This window comes from Leptonychotes weddellii, chromosome 4, assembly GCF_054177405.1.
Source record: "Leptonychotes weddellii isolate Sample4059 chromosome 4, ASM5417740v2, whole genome shotgun sequence".
In the NCBI taxonomy this organism is placed as follows: domain Eukaryota; kingdom Metazoa; phylum Chordata; class Mammalia; order Carnivora; family Phocidae; genus Leptonychotes; species Leptonychotes weddellii.
The window spans coordinates 95686638-95709481 of NC_138372.1; the positions used below are offsets into that span (position 1 = coordinate 95686638).

The window sequence follows — 22844 nt, forward strand, 5'->3', positions numbered from 1 at the left end:
CAGATTTGTTTAGCCTTTCTGTACTTTCTGTAAGTGCAGTTCTACAGTACGTGCTCCGTTGTCCCTGACTTCTGTCGCTCAACTGTTTCTCATAGATCCTCCATTCTCACTGTTGGGTGTGTTCTGCTGTCTGAGCTTTATGCACCCATTCCCCTTATCTTTTTTTTTTTAAGATTTTATTTTTATTTATTTGACAGAGCACAAGTAGGCAGAGAGGCAGGCAGAGGGAGAGGGAGAAGCAGGCTCTCTGCTGAGCAGGGAACCCGACGGGGGACTCGATCCCAGGACCTGGGATCAGGATCTGAGCCGAAGGCAGACGCCCAGCCTACTGAGCCACCCAGGCGCCCCTCCCTTTGTCTTTTGAATTGAATATAAATGTCTCTCCCTGGCCTTCCAGGCTCTGCATAATAGGGCCCCTTTGCTCCCGACTACTCTCTGCGCCTGCCCACCATCCCAGCCAGATGGAACCTCTGATCATTCCACTGACCTTCCCACTGACACTCCCGGGGGTGCCTGACACTCCCGGGAGGACCTGACTCTTCTGGACCCTGGGTCTACAAAGGTGGGTACTCCAGTTCCTACTCTTGAGGAGGACATGGACCCTTTCATTTCTGGGGCTTTACTCTTGCTGCTTCCCTGTCTGGGATGCCCTTGTCCTGTCTGTGGAAATAACCAGCTGCTCTGTGAGGGTTTCTGGGGCCCTGCTCTCAGTAACCTTTCTCGCTGTCCCCAGCACACTATTTTTTTTTGAAGGTTTTGTTTTGTTTTAAAACATTTTATTTATTTATTTGAGAGAGAGAGAGAGAATGAGTTGGGGGAGAGGGGCAGAGGGAAAGGGAGAAGCAGACTCCCCGCTGAGCAGGGAGCCCAACGCGGGGCTCGATCCCAGGACCCTGAGATCATGACCTCAGCCGAAGGCAGACACTTAACCAACTGAGCCACCAGGTGCCTGGACACAGCACACTATTAACACCCTCTTATAGCACTTCCTGCAGGGTGCTTGGCCTTTTGGACATTTGGGAACTTACCCGTTCTCTTTTACTTGACTAATTTCTTTGAGGTGGTGCTGTATTTTCTCTTTTTTAAAAAATAAAAGCAACCCCTCATATCTCATACAGTTACTTACATAGAATTTGTGCTCAATAATTGTCAAATGGAATTCAAGGAGAAGGGAAGCCAAATTCTTAAAGCTTGGGAGGCAGGGGCTTTCTGGGCAGGCGAGGCCTTTTTCTAGGCTGGTGGGCCGGGCAGCCACGGCCAGTAGGATGTGGTGTAGAGAGCACTGGCCTTGGAACCGCAAGACCTGGGCTCTGTGCCTTTTGTTTACTCGCTTGGTGAACTTGGGCAAATGGTTAACCTTTTGAAGGTTTGATTTCTTCATATGTAAAATGGGGCACGGTCATTGCTGTTTCATAGGGTTGTTGTAAAGTGGGATAATATTTGTGAACATTCTTTATGAACCATAAAACTCTAGGCTAGATAAGGCATGTTCCCCGCCCCAGCAGCCCCGGCACTGCAGGCCTTGTCAGTGTCCGCCGCGAGACCCACCGTGAGACCCGCAGTCCGGCCTCTCCGCTCTGTGGATTGCATCGTCCCCCCACCCCTGTGGGTACTCCCGGTTAAACGTAGTCACCAGCCTGTGGGGTTGCAGGTATGTCCCACCACACGTGAGCCCCTCAAGGACTAGGCAGCATGTCTTTCGTCTTCACCACCTTTCCCTGGCTTGGGCTCTGGTTCTGTGAAAATGTTTGTGGAATGAATGACAAGCTTTGCCTGGCTAGGGCACAGCTGTCTTGTGAAGTGAGCTTAGTGCCATTTAGAATGTTTTGCTCCTTGCCTCAGAGCCTGACCCGAAGGAAAATCATGAATGGAAGGGTCTTTGTTAGGAGTCCTCTGGCTTATTGACTCCCAGACGGGGGTGTCTTGGGTCACTCTGCTCCCTGAAAGGTGGGACCTGCAGCCGAGGCTGAGCGGAGCCTGCCTTCAAGCCTGCTTTACTCCTGCCCTTATCCCTTCATGTTTTCCAGAGAAATGTTTCTGAAAAGACCAGACAACATCCAAGAATTTGCCGCAGGTGAGTAAGGCCATGTCTGTTTTGGGTCTTTGGGAAACCAGCCCAAGGAGTATTATTGCAAATTTAGACTCGGACAAGCCCTGCAGAGTCTGGGGTACTTCTTCACTTGATGTCCCCCCCGGGGAGCTTTTTTCAGAAGGCTCTTTCATCCATTGTCATTTCCTCAAAATGAGGACAGATAAGAAATGAGGCAGAGCTTCCTTGTGGTGAAGATTAAGAATTTTGACACTCCCAAAGGAACATACTGGCAGCTCTTCCCCTGGGAATCCTAAAGCGGGGTCCTCCACCCTGGCTGCACATTAGAATCACCTGGGGAGCTTTTAAGAAATGCTGAGGCCCGGGCCCACCCCCAGAGGTTGATATTTAATTAGCCCAAGGTGGGGCCCCGCCTCAGGGTTGTAAAGGTCCCCCGGTGATCCTAATGGGCTCCACTGCCCCAGCTGGCTTGAGGTCAACGGTATTTAGAGGGAAGGGCGCGGGGTGGGGCAGGCTTCCTGGGCGCCTGTTAGCCCAGGGAGTTTGATGGCCTCACACGGTTTCTAACGGAGTCTAGTGCGTCTTTGCCGCCGCAGCAGATGCTGCCTCTGATTCACGTTATGCTGGGTGTATAAAAACCCTCCTCTGTCGTCATCGTGTGAGAGCCTGGCTCTCCTCTGAGAGGATATTCTCAGAGAGGAGAGGGCGTGATATCTCAGAGACGAGCTGGCAAGCTGAGCTGAGACAAGAATAACACTTGGCATTTATTTGGGCCTCGGGATGGGCTGGGAGCAGAAAACCCAGAGATCCCTCAGCCCTCTGATGGCTCCCCATGCGTCAGCAAGCTGATGACCCGCAGGGCAGTGTGGAAGGGTCAGGAGCCATCCTGTGTCAGCCCCTTCTGGGGGCACGGGAGCTGGCGGGCTCAGCACTCTGGGCGGGGACGGTGACCACGGGATCTGCTGTGGCTTCTATGACGTCAGAAGGCAGGGCCGCCAGGAACAGCCCTGCTGAGGCCGAGCCATCCTCGCTTTTGAGCGGAGTAAGCGGCCTCCCTCCCCGCCTCTTCCCCTTGGGTTTAGATAATTTCTTCTTTTCGATTCTTATCCCAGACTATTTCACGGATCCAAGACTTCCCAACAAGATTCACATGCAGCTAATTAAGGAGAAGAAAGCGGCTTAATTAGCAGAATCATGATGCTCAGCTGTTGAGAGAGACCAGAAAGAATCCAGCCTCAGGGTGGGTGTTAACCTCACTTACAGACAGAGGCTTCTTTACTCTTGTCAAAATAAGCACCAGCTCCCTGGCCCACGGTGTGAAAGAAACCAAAGGGAGAAGCTGCAGAGAAGTTCCATGCAAAAGTGTTTCGTTTTCTTGACACTATTTTGGGGAATTAGGGGCTGTGAAGAGCGGCCCCGGGTTTGTCTGGCATGTCCATGGCAGGAAGAGACATCTGTCTCCTGAGCCTAGTGAAACAGAGTCGGAGAGTGGAAGCGGAATCGTGTGGGAGTGAAGAGTGGCGGGGAGACGGGGGGTGGGACCTGCTAGTATCCAGACCCCGCTGTCAGTCTGCAAAATATCGAGTGCTCCTGCAGATGGCCTTTTCCTTCTGTCCCCAGTGCTGGGAGCAGAGGGGGTTCCTGTTGCTTCTGGAAGGGGCGGGAACAGTTTCCCTCGTGGCATCTTGGACGAGGGACTTTCCTGCTCCCCGTCCTCTTCAAACCAGGTTCTGCCATGAGGGCCATCTCCCATTTTTCAGGCAGGATGATTTCTGAAAGGATTTTGCAGGTTGGGATTTTTTTCATGTGAGGTGGGAAAAAGCCATGTACCTGATGTCACAGCGCCATTTGTATTTTGCAGGGTCACCTGGAAGCAGGGGAGCCCTGTTGCCCTCAGGGTGGGGTTCCAAGCTGCCTTGGGCCATGTCCGCTGTTGCAAAGGCTTTTAAAGCTATTCATTAAAAGCAGACCTTTCCACTCTCTCTGCTGTGTTTCACTCCAAAGGAGGAAGCCACCCTGCAGGGAGGGCTGTTGCCCCCCACACCCCTTTGACCTGCTAGGCAGCAGGGCTGTCTCTGTGGCAGCCCGTGGGCCTCAGCTAGGTGGGCGGGCTGCTCCCACATGTGACTCACACTGTGTCCTCCCTGCCCCTCCAGGCTGCTTGCTCCCAGAGCCAAGGCTGGACAAAAGAACAGGGGTGGGGACCCTGTGAGGACCACAGCTGATCGAGATGGCCCTCAAGCCAAGTCCATGCTTTAGCACGGCTCCCCCTCGCCCCAGTCTTCCCTCCCGGGTTACCGTATGGCGTGTACCAGTGGTGGTTTAACTTTTCTCTACCAGCAATAATAACGGGGCTGGAAGGACAGCGAGAAAATGAGATTGGACAAAGAAAACCCATTCAGGGTCCTGCATCTTGTGAAATAAGAATAACAGGTGACTCAGAGGTGGTGGACTTTGTTCTTGAGGGTTTTTAGCAGTAAGCCGCCCATCCATTTGGTTTTCAGCTAACAGGCAGGGGAGGGGGTCAGTTGGCCTTTTGACATCCTTTCCAGGCCCGGAAGGCATGGATGTCTTCCATGTTTATGCCCCACCTCTCTGGCCTCCACAACCCACAACCCACTGTATGAAGGGCCTCTCACCTGGGTGTCTCGGGTCCATGCCACTATGGCAACAGAGGCCTAGCCCAAAGCAGGGGCTGCCTTTTCTCTCTTTCCCTTGTCTCTGTCCGTCGTGTTCCTGGCTACCAGCCCCTCCATGGCGGAAGGGCAACAAAGCCGGGCATGGAGAGGACTAGAAAAGCGATGCATAAGAAGCTCTGCAGCAGGAACCCTAAGAGTTCTTTCAAGTGCTTTCAGAATCACACTTCAGCGGCCACGGCCCTGACAGTGAGGTACCCCTGCTTAGAAAACCCAGACGAAGCCTTCAGCAGAAAACTCACATGTACTAAGGACCTCTGATATAAAGTGTTAAATTAGACTCTCTTGAAAGCTTTCCTGGGAAGAGAGGCCTGCAATAAGGTGGGGAGAGGGCAAAGTGTTTTTCAGATGTTTGGGTGTATGATGTGATACCGCAGGAGGACACTGGTTCACTCTTGGGGGGTTTCCTGGCAGAAAAAAGAAATGCATTTCGATTAGAATATATATTTCAAAGCCAAGGAAAGAATGCATTTGGCATGTGGTCCTAGTGCATCTGTTCTGTGTGACATCGAGTGCCAGGGTCAGAGAGTAAGGTGGGGAGGGAGGTCATCCTGCCACGTGGTGCTTGATAGTCTGGGAGGAGATGTGTAGCTTTGCTCCCCAAACTTGAACTGTCCGGATAGCTCACCTTGTAGACTGAAAGCGCCATCAGAGCAGGGACCAAATCTAAAAACCGGACTTGTTCACCATTGTATTCCTGACTGCTGGCCCTGTGTGTGGCGTATAGTAAGTGCTCAGTAAGCATCTGTGGAGAGAATGAATGCTTGTGTAACTGAGTGAGCAATCATGTTATATCAGCCGCTATAAAGACTATAAAGTCACACAGCTGTGATGGATGTAGGTACATATAGAGAAGGAGGAAGAAAGAATCCCCGGTCTACTTGCAGGAGTGAGGGAGGCCTCAGGGAAACTGGCATGTGATGATAGGTGGGAAAGGATCTGCCAGGAAGATGTGGAGAGTGGCCTGGGGGAGCCAGGCTACCGCAGGCGCCTCCATTTTGCTGAGCACGGTGGTGGTAGCAGACCCTGTGTGTCACCTGCTCATCCTCCTTACCTCTTTCTTCCTTGCTGACTGAACACCAGCTTTGTTGAGGGCAGCCGTGGACTCAGCCCCAAGTGGTAGATGGTATTTATACTAAGCCAACCACAGTAACCACGGTCCCTGGTTTCCCAGCCTGCCTTGCAGTGAGGGGCAGTGAGGGTAAAAGTGTGCTGCGGGTTTCTAGGAAAGCTTTGGCTTTCTTAACAAGAATGGCGGGGGGGGGGGGGGACGCGCGCGATGACAGATTAAAGTCGGTGTAGCCTTCCTTTTTCCCACATTTCTTACTGTTTTGAGCCTGAATGTGATGTCTAGAGCCGAGTGGCCATGGTAAAGCCGTGAAGCGACAAGTAGGAGGGTGCCCGAGCCAGTTCTCCAAAGTGGCAGAGAGCAAAGATCAGAAGACCGAGGTCCTGGTGGCATCTTTGAGCACTTGAACAACCCAGCAAATACTTGCCTTCAGACTTCTTGACAAGTGAGAAAAATACATCTCTAATTTGTTTTGAAAGCACACCAGAGTTTAATCCCGACCCACCACTTACGAGATGTGTGGCCTTGGCCAAGCCACTTAACTTTCTTGAGGTTAGGTTTCTCATCTATAAACCAAGACGTGTAATTAGCAGCACTTAGGGCTGCTGGGTTGGGAATAAGGAAGGGACAGTGCCTGGCACGTGGGCAGTGGTCACAAGGGGGTCTGACTGGAGGTGGGTGCGATGTAGGGATAAGAGACCAGACAGGAAGCTGGGACCCATCACAAGGAGCATCGCACTCGAGGCACAGGAGGCTGATCTTTATCATGTAGGCAATGGAGAGCCAGCAAAACATTTTAAGCCAAGAGGAGTTCATGAAGAGATTTGCATTTAGAAAGTGCCAGAGTGTGGAAGACAAACTAGAGGGAGCTGACTACAAGTGGAAAGACCTGTCGTCCCAGCCGCCACCACCTCTCACCACGGCCCCTCCTCACTCAGGGCTCAGCGGGCCTGGGGTACCCCTGCCCACTGTCAGCTGAGAGCCCGCCCTGCACGCAGCAGAAAACCCAGTTCATAGCGGCTGGTGCAGATGGAGGCTTATTTTTCTCTCCCAATAGAATGTCCGGCTGTAGGCAAGACTCAAAGGTTCAGTGGTGTCCACAGGCCCCAGACCAGGCTTCCGTCCCTTCCACTTGGCCGGCTTTAGCCTGTGGCCCCACTGTTGCGAGGGGCTGCTTCTGTTCTCCAGCAGGGAGAAGACAGCAGAGCCACACCAGCTGAGCCCGTCCCTTCTTGTCAGGAAAGCAAAGTTTCCCTGAATGTCCTTTCCACCCACGTCTCACAGGCCAGACCAGGGTCCTGTGGTCCACCCAAGTGCTCCGGAGACGGGCAAAGGGAAATTTAACTCGAGCTTCTAGAGAAGACGGTGTCCAGAAAAAAGTGGGATTTGCTGTTGGGTCAGCCCTAGAGCAGCATCTGCCCTCGCTGGTTCCTTCTCCCTGTCCCGGCTAGAATGACCCTTTAAGAAACCTAAACCATGGGGCACCTGGGTGGTTCAGTCAGTTGAATGTCCAACTCTGGGTTTCGGCTCAGGTCGTGATGTTATGGGTCCTGGGATGGGCTGTGTCTCTGTGGCGCTCCATGCTCGGCAGGGAGTCTGATGGAAGATTCTCTCCTTCTGCCCCCCCCCGCCCCGCCCACTTGCACGCCCCCTTGTGCTCTCTCAAGTAAATAAATCTTTAAAAAGAGAAACCTAAATCAGAGTAGGTCACTCTCCTGCCTAAAACCCTTCCATGGTCTTCCAGGCACTTAAATCCAAATGGCTTTCCAGGGGCCTCGGAGCTTTGCAAGACCCCCTCCATCCCTCAGACTTCTTCTGCACCCTGCCTCCCACCTGCCTGTGTTCCAGACACACAGGTCTTCTCTCCCTCCCTCAGACCTGCCACCCGTTCCGGAGTTAGGGCCTTTGAACTCTGCCTGGATTGTTCTTCCCCAGGTCTCACAGGGCTAGGGAGCCCAGCTGGGATGCTCTGGTCTGAAAGGAAGCCTCTGCTAAGGGAGCAAGCCTTTCTTTTCTCACACAGCAAGTCTGGAGTGTTGGTTTAGGGCCTGCCTCTGCAGTTTCCTCCTTTTCCCTCATGGTCGAAGGACGAGCAGGCAGGGACTGTACCAGCGATTTTCTGGAAAGCAGGTCTTCCCCAGTACACCCCTTCCACCTCTGCCAACTCCCACTAACATCTCATTGACCAGACCTGTGTACATGGCCCCCTTTAAGGGAGGCTGGGAAGTTGAGTATTTAGTCAGCCAACAGTGCCCTAGAGAGCTTCTTGTCACTTTCTCGGAGTCCTTTCCTAGGGATCCAGACATTTTTAATATTTAATTTAACCCCCCCCCCCCTGCCCCTGCCATCTTCTCTCCTATCACTGTCTTCTTCACAATACCTGTTGCTGTCTGATGTGATCTTTTTTGCTTATTTTCCTGTGACTGTCTGTGGTCTGGACTATGTGAGCTGTGTCAAGAGCTGGCCTGGTCAGCCGTGTTGGTCACTGGGGGCCTGGCACCCACAGCTGCCCAGAGTGCACTTGCTGAGTGAAGGCTGAGCTGTGGCGCCCAGGCCCCGATCTGTGCAGGGGCATGGGAACAGGAGATGGAGTCTCGTATTTAGGAGAAGAGCGGGCAGCATTGTGGTTTGAGTGGGTTAGAGTTATAAGGGCGGGTACAGATTCTCCAATGAGTTTTAGGTTTCTTGCATGGGCAAAGGGACCCATGATGGGATCATTCACTAACACAGAAGGGAAGTAGATGGGGACAGGGTAAATGGGGAGATGGATTTAGACCCAAAGGTGTCTGCTGGGTTTGTAGTTGGGGTGTGGGTGAAATTAGTATGAATCGCTGCGGTGGGGTGGGTGGGAGTTGGACTGAGTGGTCTTCCTGGCCTTTGTGAGATGGGGATGTGGGTGTGGATGCACATGCCTTTCTAGGAGCATGGTGGTGAGAGGAGACGGGGGAAGGGCAGTAGTTGGAAGAGGAAGCTGGGTCAAGGATGGGCTTTTGTAAGGAGATGCTTGAGCATGCAGGGATCTGGCATTTTTCATCTCTTGAGATCTGTTTTACTTTCAGGCTAAAAATGGTAGGAGCTTCTTGGAAATGTTGCACAGATAGGACCCGATATTGGAGGTAATGGGGACTAACAGGCAGGCCTAACTGTGCCACCGCATGACCTGTGGTGACCTGTGTCAGCCGCTCCTCCTCACAGTTGGGGCAGTGGCTCTCCCAGGCCTGCGGTAGGCTGCCCCCGTCCCCATAGCGCAGGGTGGTGAGGAAGAAGGGCAGCGTTTAGATAGCGAGGCGCTCTCCTAGCCAGACGGGCCTCTACTGCCCTCTCCTGGGCGTGGCTGCTAAGGGGAAGACACCCCTGGAGGCCACCTGTTTAGGCCCGAGTGAAACAGGAAAAGAGAAACAGGGCTTAGGAAGGCGGCAAGAGTCACAGATTCACAGATTCTTGTAGAAGGAAATTTCTTTAGAAGTTACAACATCCAGGGCCTTGTCTCTGGCAGCCCTGCTCCATGAGCTCACTAGATGTTTCCTTCTTCAGAGTGAGGGAAAAAAGAAACCTTGCAAGTTTGATTATTCATTTATTCATTTGTTCACTCATTCACTTACTTGCCCACTCATTTATTCAACAAATATTATGGTACATTATGTACCCAGGGTGCAAGGTTTTGGGAATAAGATTCTCTTTCCTCAAGGAACTCACAGCCTAATGACTGAAGACAGATACATAGATAATTATAATACAGTTTCAAAGGTGAAGTAAGAGAAACATGCAAGGAATGATGGGTGTGCAAAGGAGGTGGCCAGGCAATGTCTCCCAGTGTGGGAGCAGAATGCTAACAGATGGACCAGGACTGTAGGCCCCTGTCTGATATGATGTCTCCCCATTGTCAACTCTGAGGGGCGATTCTTGTTTCCTCCAAGCAAAGTTCTTCCTGAAATCTTCCCTCACTTTTATCTCTGTGTTTAATACAGTTTGTTAGGGCCTCACTTTTCACATCTATGAAAAGAGGGGTGTGCTACTAGATGTTACATTCGAACATCATTGACATGACCAAACTCTATGAATGCTAACATTCGATGTGTTAAAACATCTTCCTGGGAGCAGGTTGGCATGTGCATATGGCCATCCTTGGGAAAATTCAGCTTCAGTCCAAAGGAACCAAATGTACCTTGCATACGACTACCTCTCCCTAAATGCTTGTTGAAAAAAAACAAATTTTCAGTGCTCTTAAACCATCCCTGTTGTTCCCTTGTGTGGCTGAGTGTTTTCATCTCTAAAGGGGGATAACGTGTCCCTTGTGCATTTTGCTGCGAGGCTTGGCATTGCACACCCAGACATCCATATCCATGTCTGGCCCATGGTAGGCCTTCATAGATAGCAGCTACTATTTCAGTGAAGTAGCAGAACTCAGTGCATTATTTCCCCAGAGCCAGGAGCAGTCACTGAGGAGAGGTCACAGGTGTGGGCATCCTGGTGAGAAGAGGAAGTAAACTAAAATTAAATGCAAGTTGACATGTTGGAATTTAGGGCTATTTCGCATGAGACTGAAGACTTAGAATCAAGAAAACTTCAGGGCTCAACCCAAGTGTTTCAGTAGTCACACTTTTTTTTTTTTTAAGATTTTATTTGACAGAAAGAGTAAGCACAAGAAGGCGGATCTGCAGTGGCAGAGGGAGGAGCAGACTTCCCGCTGAGCAGGGAGCCTGATGCGGGGCTCGATCCCAGGACCCTGAGATCATGACCTGAGCCGAAGGCAGACGCCTAGCAGACTGAGCCACCCAGGTGTCCCAGTAGTCACACTTCTGACCCCATCTGTCGCAGGCTCCAGGTGGACTGGAATCTGAGGTCTTTCAGAAGCAGGACTTCACCAAGTACCCTATTCTTTGGTCATCAGGGTGGAGAAGTGACAGCACAGATTCCTCAAAGAAACAGTGATGAGAGAATCTCTGGGGCCTGGGAGAACAAAATGCCAGGTGTGTTCTGGTAGCTGTAGGGTCGCTTCATTGTCCAATTAACAAGTACCTAAAAACAAAATCTGATGGGAAGAGGGAGGCTAAATCAATTACTGTGTTTCATTTCTACGCCTTATGACTAAAGAAAACCAAATGCCAAAGAGTATTGAATCGTAGAATTTTTCCAAGTGGAAATTGCCTTAGATCACCAAGTCCAATCTTAGTGATAGGTGAAGAAACTTGCCCACAGATGACAGAGTGGTCAAGGGGCTGGCACTCTCCTGATTTCCAGTCTAATGTGATTGCAGTGTTTCACGCTAGAAAAAAAAATACCCAGAGTTATTTAGCGTGGAGAACAAAATGTGGCTAGGTAATAGTTCAGGAACATGGAAGTATTCTACCTCTAGGTAGTTAACCTAGCCTTCTAGCTGCAGGTGAGGACAAAATTGAGTCATTCATTCAACTAATATGTGAATGCTAACTATATCTCACTCAAGGTCATTTCCAGCTCCATGAGTTTCATGAATTCACTGTTCTGTACGTCATCTTGAACGAGATGCTATGGGAACATCTACTGAGTGTAAGGAAAGGTAGTCCTTCCCTTGAGGAAGGCAGGCTGCCCAGTGTATTCTTGCTCACAGGTATTCAATAGATCATAGTGGTGTTTGTAATATGCCCCTTTCTGATTTTTTTCCCTCAGCTGAAGACCCTTCCAATAGTAAAACAACAGACCGTGAGACCCACCTACACCGAACCATGTAGGAGAGAAGAGACATTGTCTATAGCTGTCTTAGGCACCCTACACCTCATACTTAAAGGTGCTGTGGTGGATGCCATGGTGTGTCATTCCGATACCCCTCGTCAGGACTGAAGCGCGCACCCCTGGGCTCTCTCTCCTGCCCACACTGCTGGGAATGTTGGTGGCTGACGGTTCTCACTGAGACCCCTCTCGAGTCCTCCACTGAAAAATCATCGAAGTTCATGCCCTCTCCTGAGACAACCAGTAACCACTGATCAGTGTGGGAGTAGAGAGGTCTGATTCCCTAGCCTCTGTGGGGAACAACTCTGAAGGGTCACACAGCGCCAGAGTCCTCTGTCCGGTGCTGTGGTTTCTTGCTCTCACAGGTGTGTTGGTCCTGACATACACCTTCATAAACCTTCACTCAGATTTCCATCCCAAAGAATGTTGGAACTCAACCTGGCAAGAATTGGTGCCAAGACTACTGAGGAAAGCAGATTCTAAATTGAGATTTTATTTTATTATATATATATTTATTTGAGGTGGTTGACATCTTTATTGCTTTGGAGTCGTGGGGGGTGGGGGCAGGTGCTCAGGCGCTCTTGGCGGGGCGGGCGCGTCCTCTTCATCACAGGCTCCGGCAGCCATGCGCAGATCTGGGCGGCACTTGTCTGGCCGCGGATCATGTCTGATGTTGCTGAGGGTGGCCCCGGGCGTTCTTGTTGGTGTGGTCCCTACACAGGAGGTGGCGGGTTTCCCTGGCCGGAGCTCCGCTTCCTGACCACCACTACACGTTTGCCGTTTTCCGCGGGCTCCACGGCCACAGTCTTGCGGTGGATCAGCCTGTCGTAGCGGGAAGGGTTGCGAGCCTTCAGGGTACTGGGCTCGGTGGTGTTTCTCTGCTTGTTCCTCTTGATCACGAAGCTGGAGCCGCTCCGCACGACCATCCACTGCAGATGGGCGGACGGGCGGCAGCGGCTCTCAGTGTTTCTGCCGCCGCCGGAGGCGGAAAGACCAAACTGGGATTTTATTTTTTAAATATTTTATTTATTTATTTGACAAAGAGAGAGAGAGCGAAAGCAGGAACACAAGCAGGGCGAGTGGGAGGGAGAAGCAGGCTTCCCGCCGAGCAGGGAGCCCGATGCGGGACTCGATCCCAGGACCCTGGGATCATGACCTGAGCCGAAGGCAGACGCTTAACGACTGAGCCACCCAGGCGCCCCCCAAGCGGAGATTTTAAAGCTGAATCCCCTGTGGGCCAGCTGGCCGAGAGGACCCCGTCACTGGTGGTAGGTGGAGCACGCACGGCCCTGGCACGCTGGCTCAGGGCAGTATTACAACCCTCGCTGGCTGTGAGCTAGGGTGGGATCCTGGGGGAAGGGAACACATTGGTGGGGGAAATATATCAGGTCTGAGAAGTTACAAAGATAACGGAATTGGATGGCTGCGGCTGCAGGCTCTCAGTGCATTGGAGAAAGACAACGAAAGGCTGAGGGTAATTAATCACCAACTAAAGGACAGCTGTAAAGCCCGAAGTCCTCCTTGGCAACTTAAGAAGAGACTTTTGTCTCTTGCATCTTGGACTCAAAAAGCTCAGAAGGTCCAGGATTTACTTGTAATAGTAGGAGAGCTCTGGAGAAGTTTGAATTCTTAACTCTGGCAGGTGTGCTGGGAAGGAGTGAGGCCCTGAGACATTGGGTGGGACATCTGGGTTGATGCTTTAAAAAAATCTTGAATTCCCCCATTCTCCTGCATCCCTTGGGACTGCAAAAGTACCCACTTCTTCCTGTTAAAGGCCGTGCCTCCTCCCTTACCAGCCAGGCGCCCCCTTACGGAAGACTGCCTGGAGGCCCCAGTGGGCCTGGCCAGCGCGTACTGGCGGGAGATGGGTGAAGATGTGTCAGGCTGGATTCTGAGGGTGTTGCACTGAGGAGGGTGGGACATAAGGGCGAGTAGATGGATATGGAAGCACCTTCCCATGATGCAGGACTTAATACTCTGACAAGGACCCCGAGAGATACTGTTAATATTCTGACGGGATGGCTCTTAGAAACTTGGAGGAAGCCACGGCCCACATTAAGTGAAGCAGAAACACCAGAACAGCCGTGGTATATGGTGGAAGAAGGCATCAAAGGGCTAAAACACGTGGGCATGTTAGAGTAAATATGCTATGCTAAAGCCAGAAAACTCACCAAATGATTATGCTCCATCAGAGGGCCCGAGGGGCAGTCTGTCTCCAGAAGGGATGAAGAGAGCCCTGGTGAGACAGGCACCAGTCTCATTGAGAAGCTCAGGGATGGCCGTGCTCTCCAGGCCAGCAGTGAGCTGTCACAGAACCGGGCTCCCTGACAGCCATGCGGATGGCCGGACGCGGAAACGGGCAGGTGGTGGGGGCCTGCCCACTGGAATGGAAGGGACTGAGTTACTGCACTGAACGGGAAGGTTGGAGAGGCAGCCAGGGTCTGGGTCTGACTGGCCGAGTGCTGGAGGTCATTCACAGAACACGGCTTTTCTGGAAACAAGGTAGATGGCACTCCACATGGCTATTGTTGCTCCATCTGTACCATAAAGAGAAATCAAGGATGGATGATCAGGAGGTTGAGGACGCCTACCCTGATAAAAAGTTACAGTTCCTTAAAAAAAACAAGCTACAATTCCCTCCTGTCTCTACACCCTGAGCCAGTCAGCTTTAAAAGAATTCTTTATCGAGGTATAATTTACTTACATTAAAACACCAACTTAAAATGTACACTTTAGGGGCACCTGGTTGGTCTGCCTTCGGCTCAGGTTATGATCTCGGGGTCCTGGGGTCAAGCCCCGTGTCGGACTCCCTGCTCAGTGGGGAGTCTGCTTTTCCCTCTCCCTCTGCCCCTCCCCACCCCCCGCTTGTTCTCTCTCCTGCTTTCTCTCAAATAAATAAAATCTTTAAAAATAAATAAAAATGTATACTTTAATAAATTTTCAAATTAACCATCACCACAAGATAGGTAACATTTCCCTCATCCCACATTCCCTTGCGCCCAGTGTCGTACTGGAGTCAACTTACATCATCTGGTGAGATCCAGTTGTTAGCTAGCATCTCTTCCATACTCAGTGTCCAGTGATGTCATGCTGGATTTGTGAAATTGTCAGTGGAAGGGATATTTATACCATAGAAATTGGCAAATACGGGGCACCTGGGTGGCTCAGTCAGGTAAGTGTCTGACTCTTGGTTTTGGCTCAGGTCATGATCTCAGGTCTGTGAGATTGAGCCCCGCATCGGCTCTGCACTGAGCATAGAGTCTGCTTAAGATTCTCTCTCTCCCTCTCCCTCTGCACCCCCCACCCTGTGCTCGCGCGTTCTCTCTCTCTCCCTCTCAAAAAAATAAAATAAAATAAAATAAAATATATCTATGTATCTATATAGAAACTGGCAAATGCTACAAACCAGGGCTTCCTTCCCGCTGAAAGCTGGTTGTTAGACATGTAAGCCCATCACTGCTGTGGTACCTCTGCAGTCCAGTCCTCATCCAGGGCTGGCTCTTGGCCACTGCTAATGCTTTATCACAAGAGTTTCACACAAATGGACTCATACGGCATGTAGTCCTTCTTTCACAGAGAACTTTTCACAGAGCACATTTTTAGATTTATCAGTGTGGTGTGATTAGTTCCTTTATCTTGCTGAGTAGTATTCCACTGTTTATGTAACACTGATGGTCATTTGGATTGTTTCCATTTGGGGTCCTCAAGTTCCTATGAACATTAATACATCATTAGTACCTTTTTTTTTTTTTTTAAGATTTTATTTATTTATTTGTTAGAGAGAGGCAGGCAGAGGGAGAAGCAAGCTCTTTGCTGAGCAAGGAGCCTGATGTGGGACTCGATCCCAGGACCCTGGGATCATGACTTGAGCCGAAGGCAGACGCTTAATCGACTGAGCCACCCAGGTGTCCCCATTAGTAACTTTTCATTTCTCTTTAGTAAATGCCTGGGAACAGGATGGCTGAGTTAAATGGTAAGGGCATTCCTTTGTAAGGAATCGGCAAACTCTTTTCCAAGGTGACTATCCTGTCCTGCATTCCTACCAGCAATATCTGACCAGTTTTTGCACATCCTCACCAGCATTTGGTGTTGTTGCAATTTTTAATTTTAGCCATTTTGGTAGGTGTGTTGTAATACCTCATTGTGGTTTTAATTTGCATCTCTCTCATGGTTATGTTGAATATCTTTTCATGTGCTTGTTTTCCCTCTATATATCCTTTTTAGTAAAATATATGTTCAGGTCTTTTGCCCATTTTCTGATCAGATTGTAGTTTTTTTCCCTTTGAGTTTGAGAGTTCTTTTTACACTCAAGATACTGCTCCTTTGTTAGATCTGTGGTTTGCAAATATTGTTTCCCAGTAGCTTGTCTTTTCATACTTTTCACGTGGGCTTTCTAGGAGCATAGTATTTAAATTTTAATGATGTCTAAATTCTTGATTTTCCCTCTTATGGATCATTTGGTGTCAAATTTAAGAACTCTTTGGGGTGCTGGCTCATTCAGTACAGCATGCGACTCTTAATCTTGTGTTGTAAGTTCAAGTCCCACGTTGGATGTAGAGATAACTTAAAAATCTTTAGGGGTGCCTGAGTGGCTCAGTCGAGTACGCGTCTGCCTTCAGCTCAGGTCATGATCTCAGGGTCCTGGGATTGAGCTCCACATCGAGCCCTGCATCGAGCCCCACATGGGGCTCCCTGCTCAGTGGGGAGTCTGCTTCTCCCTCACCCTCTGCACTAGCCCCTTGCATGTGCACACGCTCCCTCAAATAAATAAAATCTTAAAAACAAACAAACAAAACTGAGGAGCTTGTTTAAAAAAAAATCTTTTGGGGTGCCTGGGTGGCTCAGTCGTTAAGCATCTGCCTTCGGCTCAGGTCATGATCCCAGGGTCCTGGGATTGAGCCCCGCATCGGGCTCCCTGCTCAGCGGGAAGCCTGCTTCTCCCTCTCCCACTCCCCCTGCTTGTGTTCCCTCTCTCGCTATCTCTCTCTCTGTCACATAAATAAAAAAATAAAATCTTTAAAAAAAAATCTTTAAAAGAAAAAAAATAACTGTTTCTTCATAGATCTTGAAATTTTTCTATTTTTTAAAAAAAGCTTTATAGTTTTAGTTTATTTTTAGGTCCATGGCCATTCTGAGTTAATTTTTGTATAAGGTGTTAGATGTAGGTTGTTTCATTTTGTGCCTATGGCTGTCCAATTGCTCTAGCATTTGTTGAAAAGGCTATCTTTCCTCCATTGAATTGCTTTCGTAACTTCATCCAAAAAAAAAGTTTGGGCATATTTGTGAGTCTGTTCCTGGGATCTGTATTCTGTTCCATTGATCTATGTGTCTATCCCTCCACCTACAGTTATACACAGCATTGATTATTGTAGCTGTATAATAAATCTAAAAATTGGGTAGACTGATTTCTCACACTTTTTTCTTTTTCAAAATTCTTTAAGCTCTTCTAGTTCCTTTGCCTTCCACATAAATTTTAGGACAATCTTGTAAATGTTTACAAAGAATCTTGGGATTTTGATAGTAATTACATTAAACCTGCATGTCTATTTGGGGAAGAAGTAACATCTTTACTATACTGAGTCTTTTGATCCATGAACACAGTATGTCTCTCCATTTATTTAGATCTTTGATTTTTTCCATCAACATTGTGTAATTTTCAGCACATAAATCTTGTGTGTTTTCTTAGATTTATACCTACATAGTTTTGAGCAATTTTAAAGAGTACTGTATTTTTAATTTTGGTGTCCACGTGGTGTGTGTGTGTGTGTGCGCATATGAATTTGTTTTTTTACAGATTCCTTGAGATTTTCTACATAGACAATCATGTCATCAGTAAATGGGGACAGTTTTCTTTTTTCTTTTTTTGTCTTCCCTTTCTTGCCTTATTGCACTGTCTAGAACTGCTAGCATTATGTTGAAGAAGAGGGGTGTGAGAGCAGATATACTTGCCTTGTCCTGATCTTAGGAGAAAAGCACTCAGACTTTCACCAGTAAGTATAATATTAACTGGGACGCCTGGGTGCCTCAGTCAGTTAAGTGTCTGCATTTGGCTCAGGTCATGATCCCAGGGTCCCGGGATCGAGCCCCGCATTGGGCTCCCTGCTCAGCGGGGAGCCTGCTTCTCCCTCTGCCTGCCGCTCCCCCTGCTTGTACTCTCTCTGGCAAATAAATAAATAAAAAATCTTAAAAAAAACCCCAAAACACTGTGTTTTAAAAAAAAGTATAATATTAACTGTAGACTTTTTGTAGTTCTTGTCAAGTTGAATAAGTTTCCCTGTATTCCTATTTTTCTGAGAATTTTTTTTTTTTAAACCATGAATGGGTATAGACTTTTGTCAAATGATTCTTCTCCATCAATTGATATGATCATGTGATTTTTCTTCTTTAGGGTGTTAATATGATAGATTACATGGATTGATTTTTGAATATTGAACCAGATTTGCATCCCTGGAATAAACCCCACTTGAGCATGGTATATAAATTTTACCATAATTTGATAAAATCTATTTGCTGATACTTTGCTAAGGATTTTTTGCATTTATATTCATGAGAGATATTGGACTGTACTTTTTTTGGTACTGTTGGGGGTTTGTTTATTTTCATGATAATACTAGCTTCATAAAATGAATTGGGAAGTATTCCCTCCTATTTTGTGGAAGAAATTATATAGAATTAGTGTTACTTCCTCTTTAAACATTTGGTAGAATTCTCCAGAGAAACCATCTGGACCTGAGAGTTTTTGGGGGGAGAAGAGGGGGGCTTTAAATTAAATTAATTCTCCTTAATTGTTATAGGGCTATTCAAATGATCTATTTCATATTGGGTCAGTTATGGCAGTTTGTGTTTTTCAAGGATTTTGTCTAACTTATCAAATTTATGCATATAGAGTTCGTAGTGTTCCCTTATCATCTTTTTTATATCTGTAAAGTCTCTATGCTGTGTTTCATTCCTAATATTTGTAGTTTGTTTTCTTAGTCAGTCTTGCTAGTGGTTTGTCAATTTTATTGATGTTTTTCAGAATACAAGCTCTTTTGTTTCATTGATTTTCTCTTATAAATTTCATTGCTTTCTGGTTCCTTTCATTTTTATTTCCTTGCTCATGCTCGCTTAGGGTTTACTTTGCTCTTCCTTTTCTAGGTTCTTGAGATGGGACTTAAGATGATTGATTTTAGACTTTTCCTCGTTCCTAATGTATGCATTTAGTGCTTTAATTTTCCCTTAGCACTGCTTTAGCTGTGTGCCACAAATTTTGCTATGTTGTTTTCATTTTTCTTCAGTTCAATGTATTTAAGTTCTTTCCTTCAGAATTCCTCATTGACCCATGGATTATTTAGAAATGTGTTTAGTTTTGAAGTACTGTAAGATTTTCCTCCTATCTTTCTATTGTTGATTTCTATTTTGAGTCCATGGTGATCAGAGAACACATTCTGTATCATTCCATTTTTAAGATTTTATTTATTTATTGGACAGAGAGAGAGACAGCGAGAGAGGGAACACAAGCAGGGGGAGTGGGAGAGGGAGAAGCAGGCTTCCAGCAGAGCAGGGAGCCCGATGCGGGGCTCGATCCCAGGACCCTGGGATCACGACCTGAGCTGAAGGCAGACGCTTAACGACTGAGCCACCCAGGTGCCCCTGTATCATTCCATTTTTAAATTGGTTGAGATTTGTCTTTTGGTCCAGGATATGGTCTGTCTTGGCATATGTTCTGTGGGAGCATGAGAGAAGGTCTATTCCGCGGTTGTTGGGTGGAGTGTCCTGTGTTGCTTAGATCCTGTTGGTGACTGTGTTTTCATCTCAGTATCAGCACCTGCTCTCTTTTTTCATGCAGTTTGAGATCTTCCTGGTTCTTGGTATGATGAGAGACTTTTTTTCCTAATATGTAACTTTATTTTTAATTTTTTAAGTAATCTCTATGCCCAATGTGGGGCTTGAACTCACCACCCTAAGATCAAGAGTCACACGCTCTACCGACTGAGCCAGCCAAGCGCACCCATGATGAGACTTTTTATCGGAGCCTGGACATTTTTGTATTATGAGATTGAATCGAAATTTAAACTCCTGTTTTAACTTTCTGTGAACTGCTTTGGCATGGGCGGGGGAGGCGGGATTTCATGATCCTCCACCAGCTCTAATCTCTGGCTTTATTTAGGTTCCCCCTCTGCACTGTTCCCTACACTACAGTGCAGGAAACTACTTCTAGGCCATAAACTGAGACAATCAGAGGGCTCACCTCATTTATTTCCCTTTTCAATATCCAAACATGTAGAATTTTGTCTGTGTTTTTAGTTAATTATAGTGGGAAGGTGATTGCTGTAGCTGAGATCACTTCATGGGTGGAAGCGGAGGTATTTCTGAGCCAGGTTTTCAGCGGGAACAGATGTAAGAGGCTAGGCCCCTAGGAGAAAGGGCCTTGAAACAGCACGACCAGTGTGTGAGGTCGTAATCCCCCCAATCTTCTCCATAAGGACTCATGACCATTTGCACAGTACACACTGGAAGAGGAGGAATATTTGACCATTTGAAGAACTGTCTGCTACAGGGTCCTGTCTGATATTGATGTCCACAGATCTGAAGCGTATGGCCCCGTTAGAGCGGCAGTGTATTGGGACAGGGTGACAAATGTATTCCGGACTAGGTCTGGCTCTCAGTAGTTCTGCTGGGTTCATAGATCCACCTAGCGGTCACTTCACTGGTCCTTAGTGGGTAACTGAGATGGGTAGGTATTTGATAGTTGGCAGAACTACATTAACCATGACAGGGTAAGAGATATCTTAGCGAAGACCAGCATGAAACTCTTGAAGCTGCCTCCACCATCTCAGGCCAAGATAATTAAAACTATCACATCTGGGGGCACTTGGGTGGCTCAGTCGTTAGGTGTCTGCCTTCGGCTCAGGTCATGGTCCCAGGGTCCTGGGATCGAGCCCCACATCGGGCTCCCTGCTCAGCGGGGAGCCTGCTTCTCCCTCTCCCGCTCCCCCTGCTTGTGTTCCCGCTCTCGCTGTCAAATAAATAAATAAAAACAAAAAACAACAACAAAACTATCACATCGGTGGCCCTCTTGAAGACCTAAAGGATGCAGGGATGGTGGTCCATCATAAAGCCATTTAATTCACTAGTCTGGTCCCTGGTAAAACCAGACAGTTCCTGGAGGCTGACAGTGGATTATGGCAATCTCAACCAACAAGTAATTTTCGACAAGTAATCTGTGCTAAATGTGGTGTCTTTGCTAGAGCAGATTAACACAGCCTCAGGTACACGATAGGCAGCCATTAATCTGAACAATATATTCCTGTCCATCTCTGTAAGAAAGGAGGATCATGACAAGTTTGCTTTCACTAGTGGGATGAGCAGTAATATATATTTACAGTCTTGCACCTGGACCATGTAAACCCTCCCACCCTGTCATCCTATGACCTGGACCATCTGGGCATTCCACAGAGTATCACATTACCACATTGATGACATCAAGGTCGTTGTACAGGACCAGCAAGAAATGGCAAGTACATTAGAGACTGGTGGTATATAAACCTGCAAATATTCATGACATTTTTAGAGGTCCAGTGGTCTGGACCATGCCAGGACATTCCCTCCAAAGTAAAGGGGAAATTTTACTTCTCCCATCTCACTACTAAGAAGGAAACACACTGCCTGGTAAACCTCTTTGGGGTCTAAAGACAGCATATTCCACACTTGGGAATAGTGTTCTGACACATGTATCAATTTTGATCATAAATGGACAGATGTAGTCATGGCCTGCAAAGGGCACAATGACCAGGTACCTTATCAGGTAAACTCTTTGGACCAGAAGTACAAGTTGAGGGGGTGTAGCTAGAAATCTAAATGGGGAGTAGAGGTGGGAGAGGATAAATACCCATTGCAGACAGGACAAGCTATAGCAGCAGGGGCTGTGAGCTATCCCAGACCTTCCTCTGTTAGTTTTCCCAGGAAAAGGGGCCCATCAGAATCCTGGAGGAATCATTCTAGAACTTATGAAGTAAATGGATCTGAAGAGCCCAAAAGGTGGACTATAGTGGGGCCCCAATTTCCCGCTCCAGGACTGAAGCACTCCTTTTCCAAGCTGCTGAGAACGCTGACAGCTCTCATCTGAGTCCCCCCCTGGGAACTGCCTTTGCCTCAAGTCAAGTCACCTAAGCACATGGCCCTTTCCTGGTCCATGTGGGGGTATGTCTGGCCACTTGCCTCAGTAGGTTACACATTTCTGCAAAGCTATCCTAGCTTGAGTGTGAGGGACTGACCAAGGTCTTTGTTGAGACCACTCAGCTCAACCTCCCCGCCTCTACACAGTCCTGCTCCCTTGACTCCCCCACCATACACTTCCTGCACACAAATTTCCAATTCAGTCTGTTTCACCAGGAACTCACACTATAGCAAATTAAAATGGCAACACTTTGGGATTAGCTGTGTGGAATGTTGTGCCTGTTGCTCAGGCAATTTCAGAGAGCTTTATGATGCTGACGGTGGTGGTGTGGAAAGATGTGTTAAATGAGCTTTTCATCTTAACAGTAGGGATGGAGATCAATTTCAAACACCACCAGTGGCGGACTTGAGTTACGGAGTCTGGCAAGTGTGAGGCTGGCCTCATGTGAATGAAAGTTACTTAACTCAGAGTGGTAGGTGAGCTCAAACACGATGATAGAAACACATCTCTCTGAGCTTCTGGTAAGGACAGCAAAGGCAATGGTCTCTTCTATACCCTTCCTGAATTGTGTGACATCACATTATATTTGGGTGACTAGCATAATCCATTTGTCAACAGTTGGGTCTTTTTTCCACTCATGGACCTTGAATTTAGGCAGAGCGACTTCCCTTATCTCCCATCAAGATACCTATTCCATAATTACCCAGTGACTAGCGCTATATCATAACCCTGGTCTAGAGACCAAGATATCATCTTTTTTATAATTTCAGGAGCTGGTTATAGAAACAAAACAGAAGTTCTCCTTAAATTCTTTCATCTCAGCTTCATTTTCTCCAACAATTACCCTTAGGCTGTATTCAGATCCCTTTTAGAAAAGTAGAATCCATTGTGCTTATTCATATTCACGACTTTATCAATATACCTAACAAAAATAACTCTTAAGACCAAAGACATACCAGATCAGCTTGTTAAGTACTTTGCCCACAGCACCCATGGGATGTAGCCTGCAAATGCATCCTCTTCTTCCTTCCTTTTTAGCACCAAACCCCATAGCTCAAGAGGACAACCTACTTGGAGGTCCTATCCCCAGTCTATTCAGGGCTGGTAAACAACATCTAAAAAGAACACAAGCTCTTATCGTCAGTGGTACTGTAATAGCAT

At 47.9% G+C, this 22844-nt stretch overlaps 1 protein-coding gene across 4 annotated transcripts in view; it reads left to right on the plus strand.

Annotated features, from left to right (window-relative positions):
* RIIAD1 (regulatory subunit of type II PKA R-subunit domain containing 1) overlaps positions 1-22503 on the plus strand; it is a 30713-nt gene extending 8210 nt beyond the window's left edge. Inside the window, exons 3-5 of one of the 4 annotated variants that reach the window (XM_081815952.1) lie at positions 398-562; positions 2028-2074; positions 3163-3205. In XM_081815952.1, the coding sequence (XP_081672078.1) occupies positions 398-536 (139 nt within the window). In that variant the 3' untranslated portion in view covers positions 537-562; positions 2028-2074; positions 3163-3205. Of the gene's footprint in view, positions 1-397; positions 563-2027; positions 2075-3162; positions 3291-3911; positions 4033-11464; positions 16348-22453 lie in introns of those variants that run through there. The other 3 variants (XM_081815955.1, XM_081815954.1, XM_081815953.1) reach the window with 3 other exon arrangements.
* Positions 22504-22844: the final 341 nt, after the last annotated feature.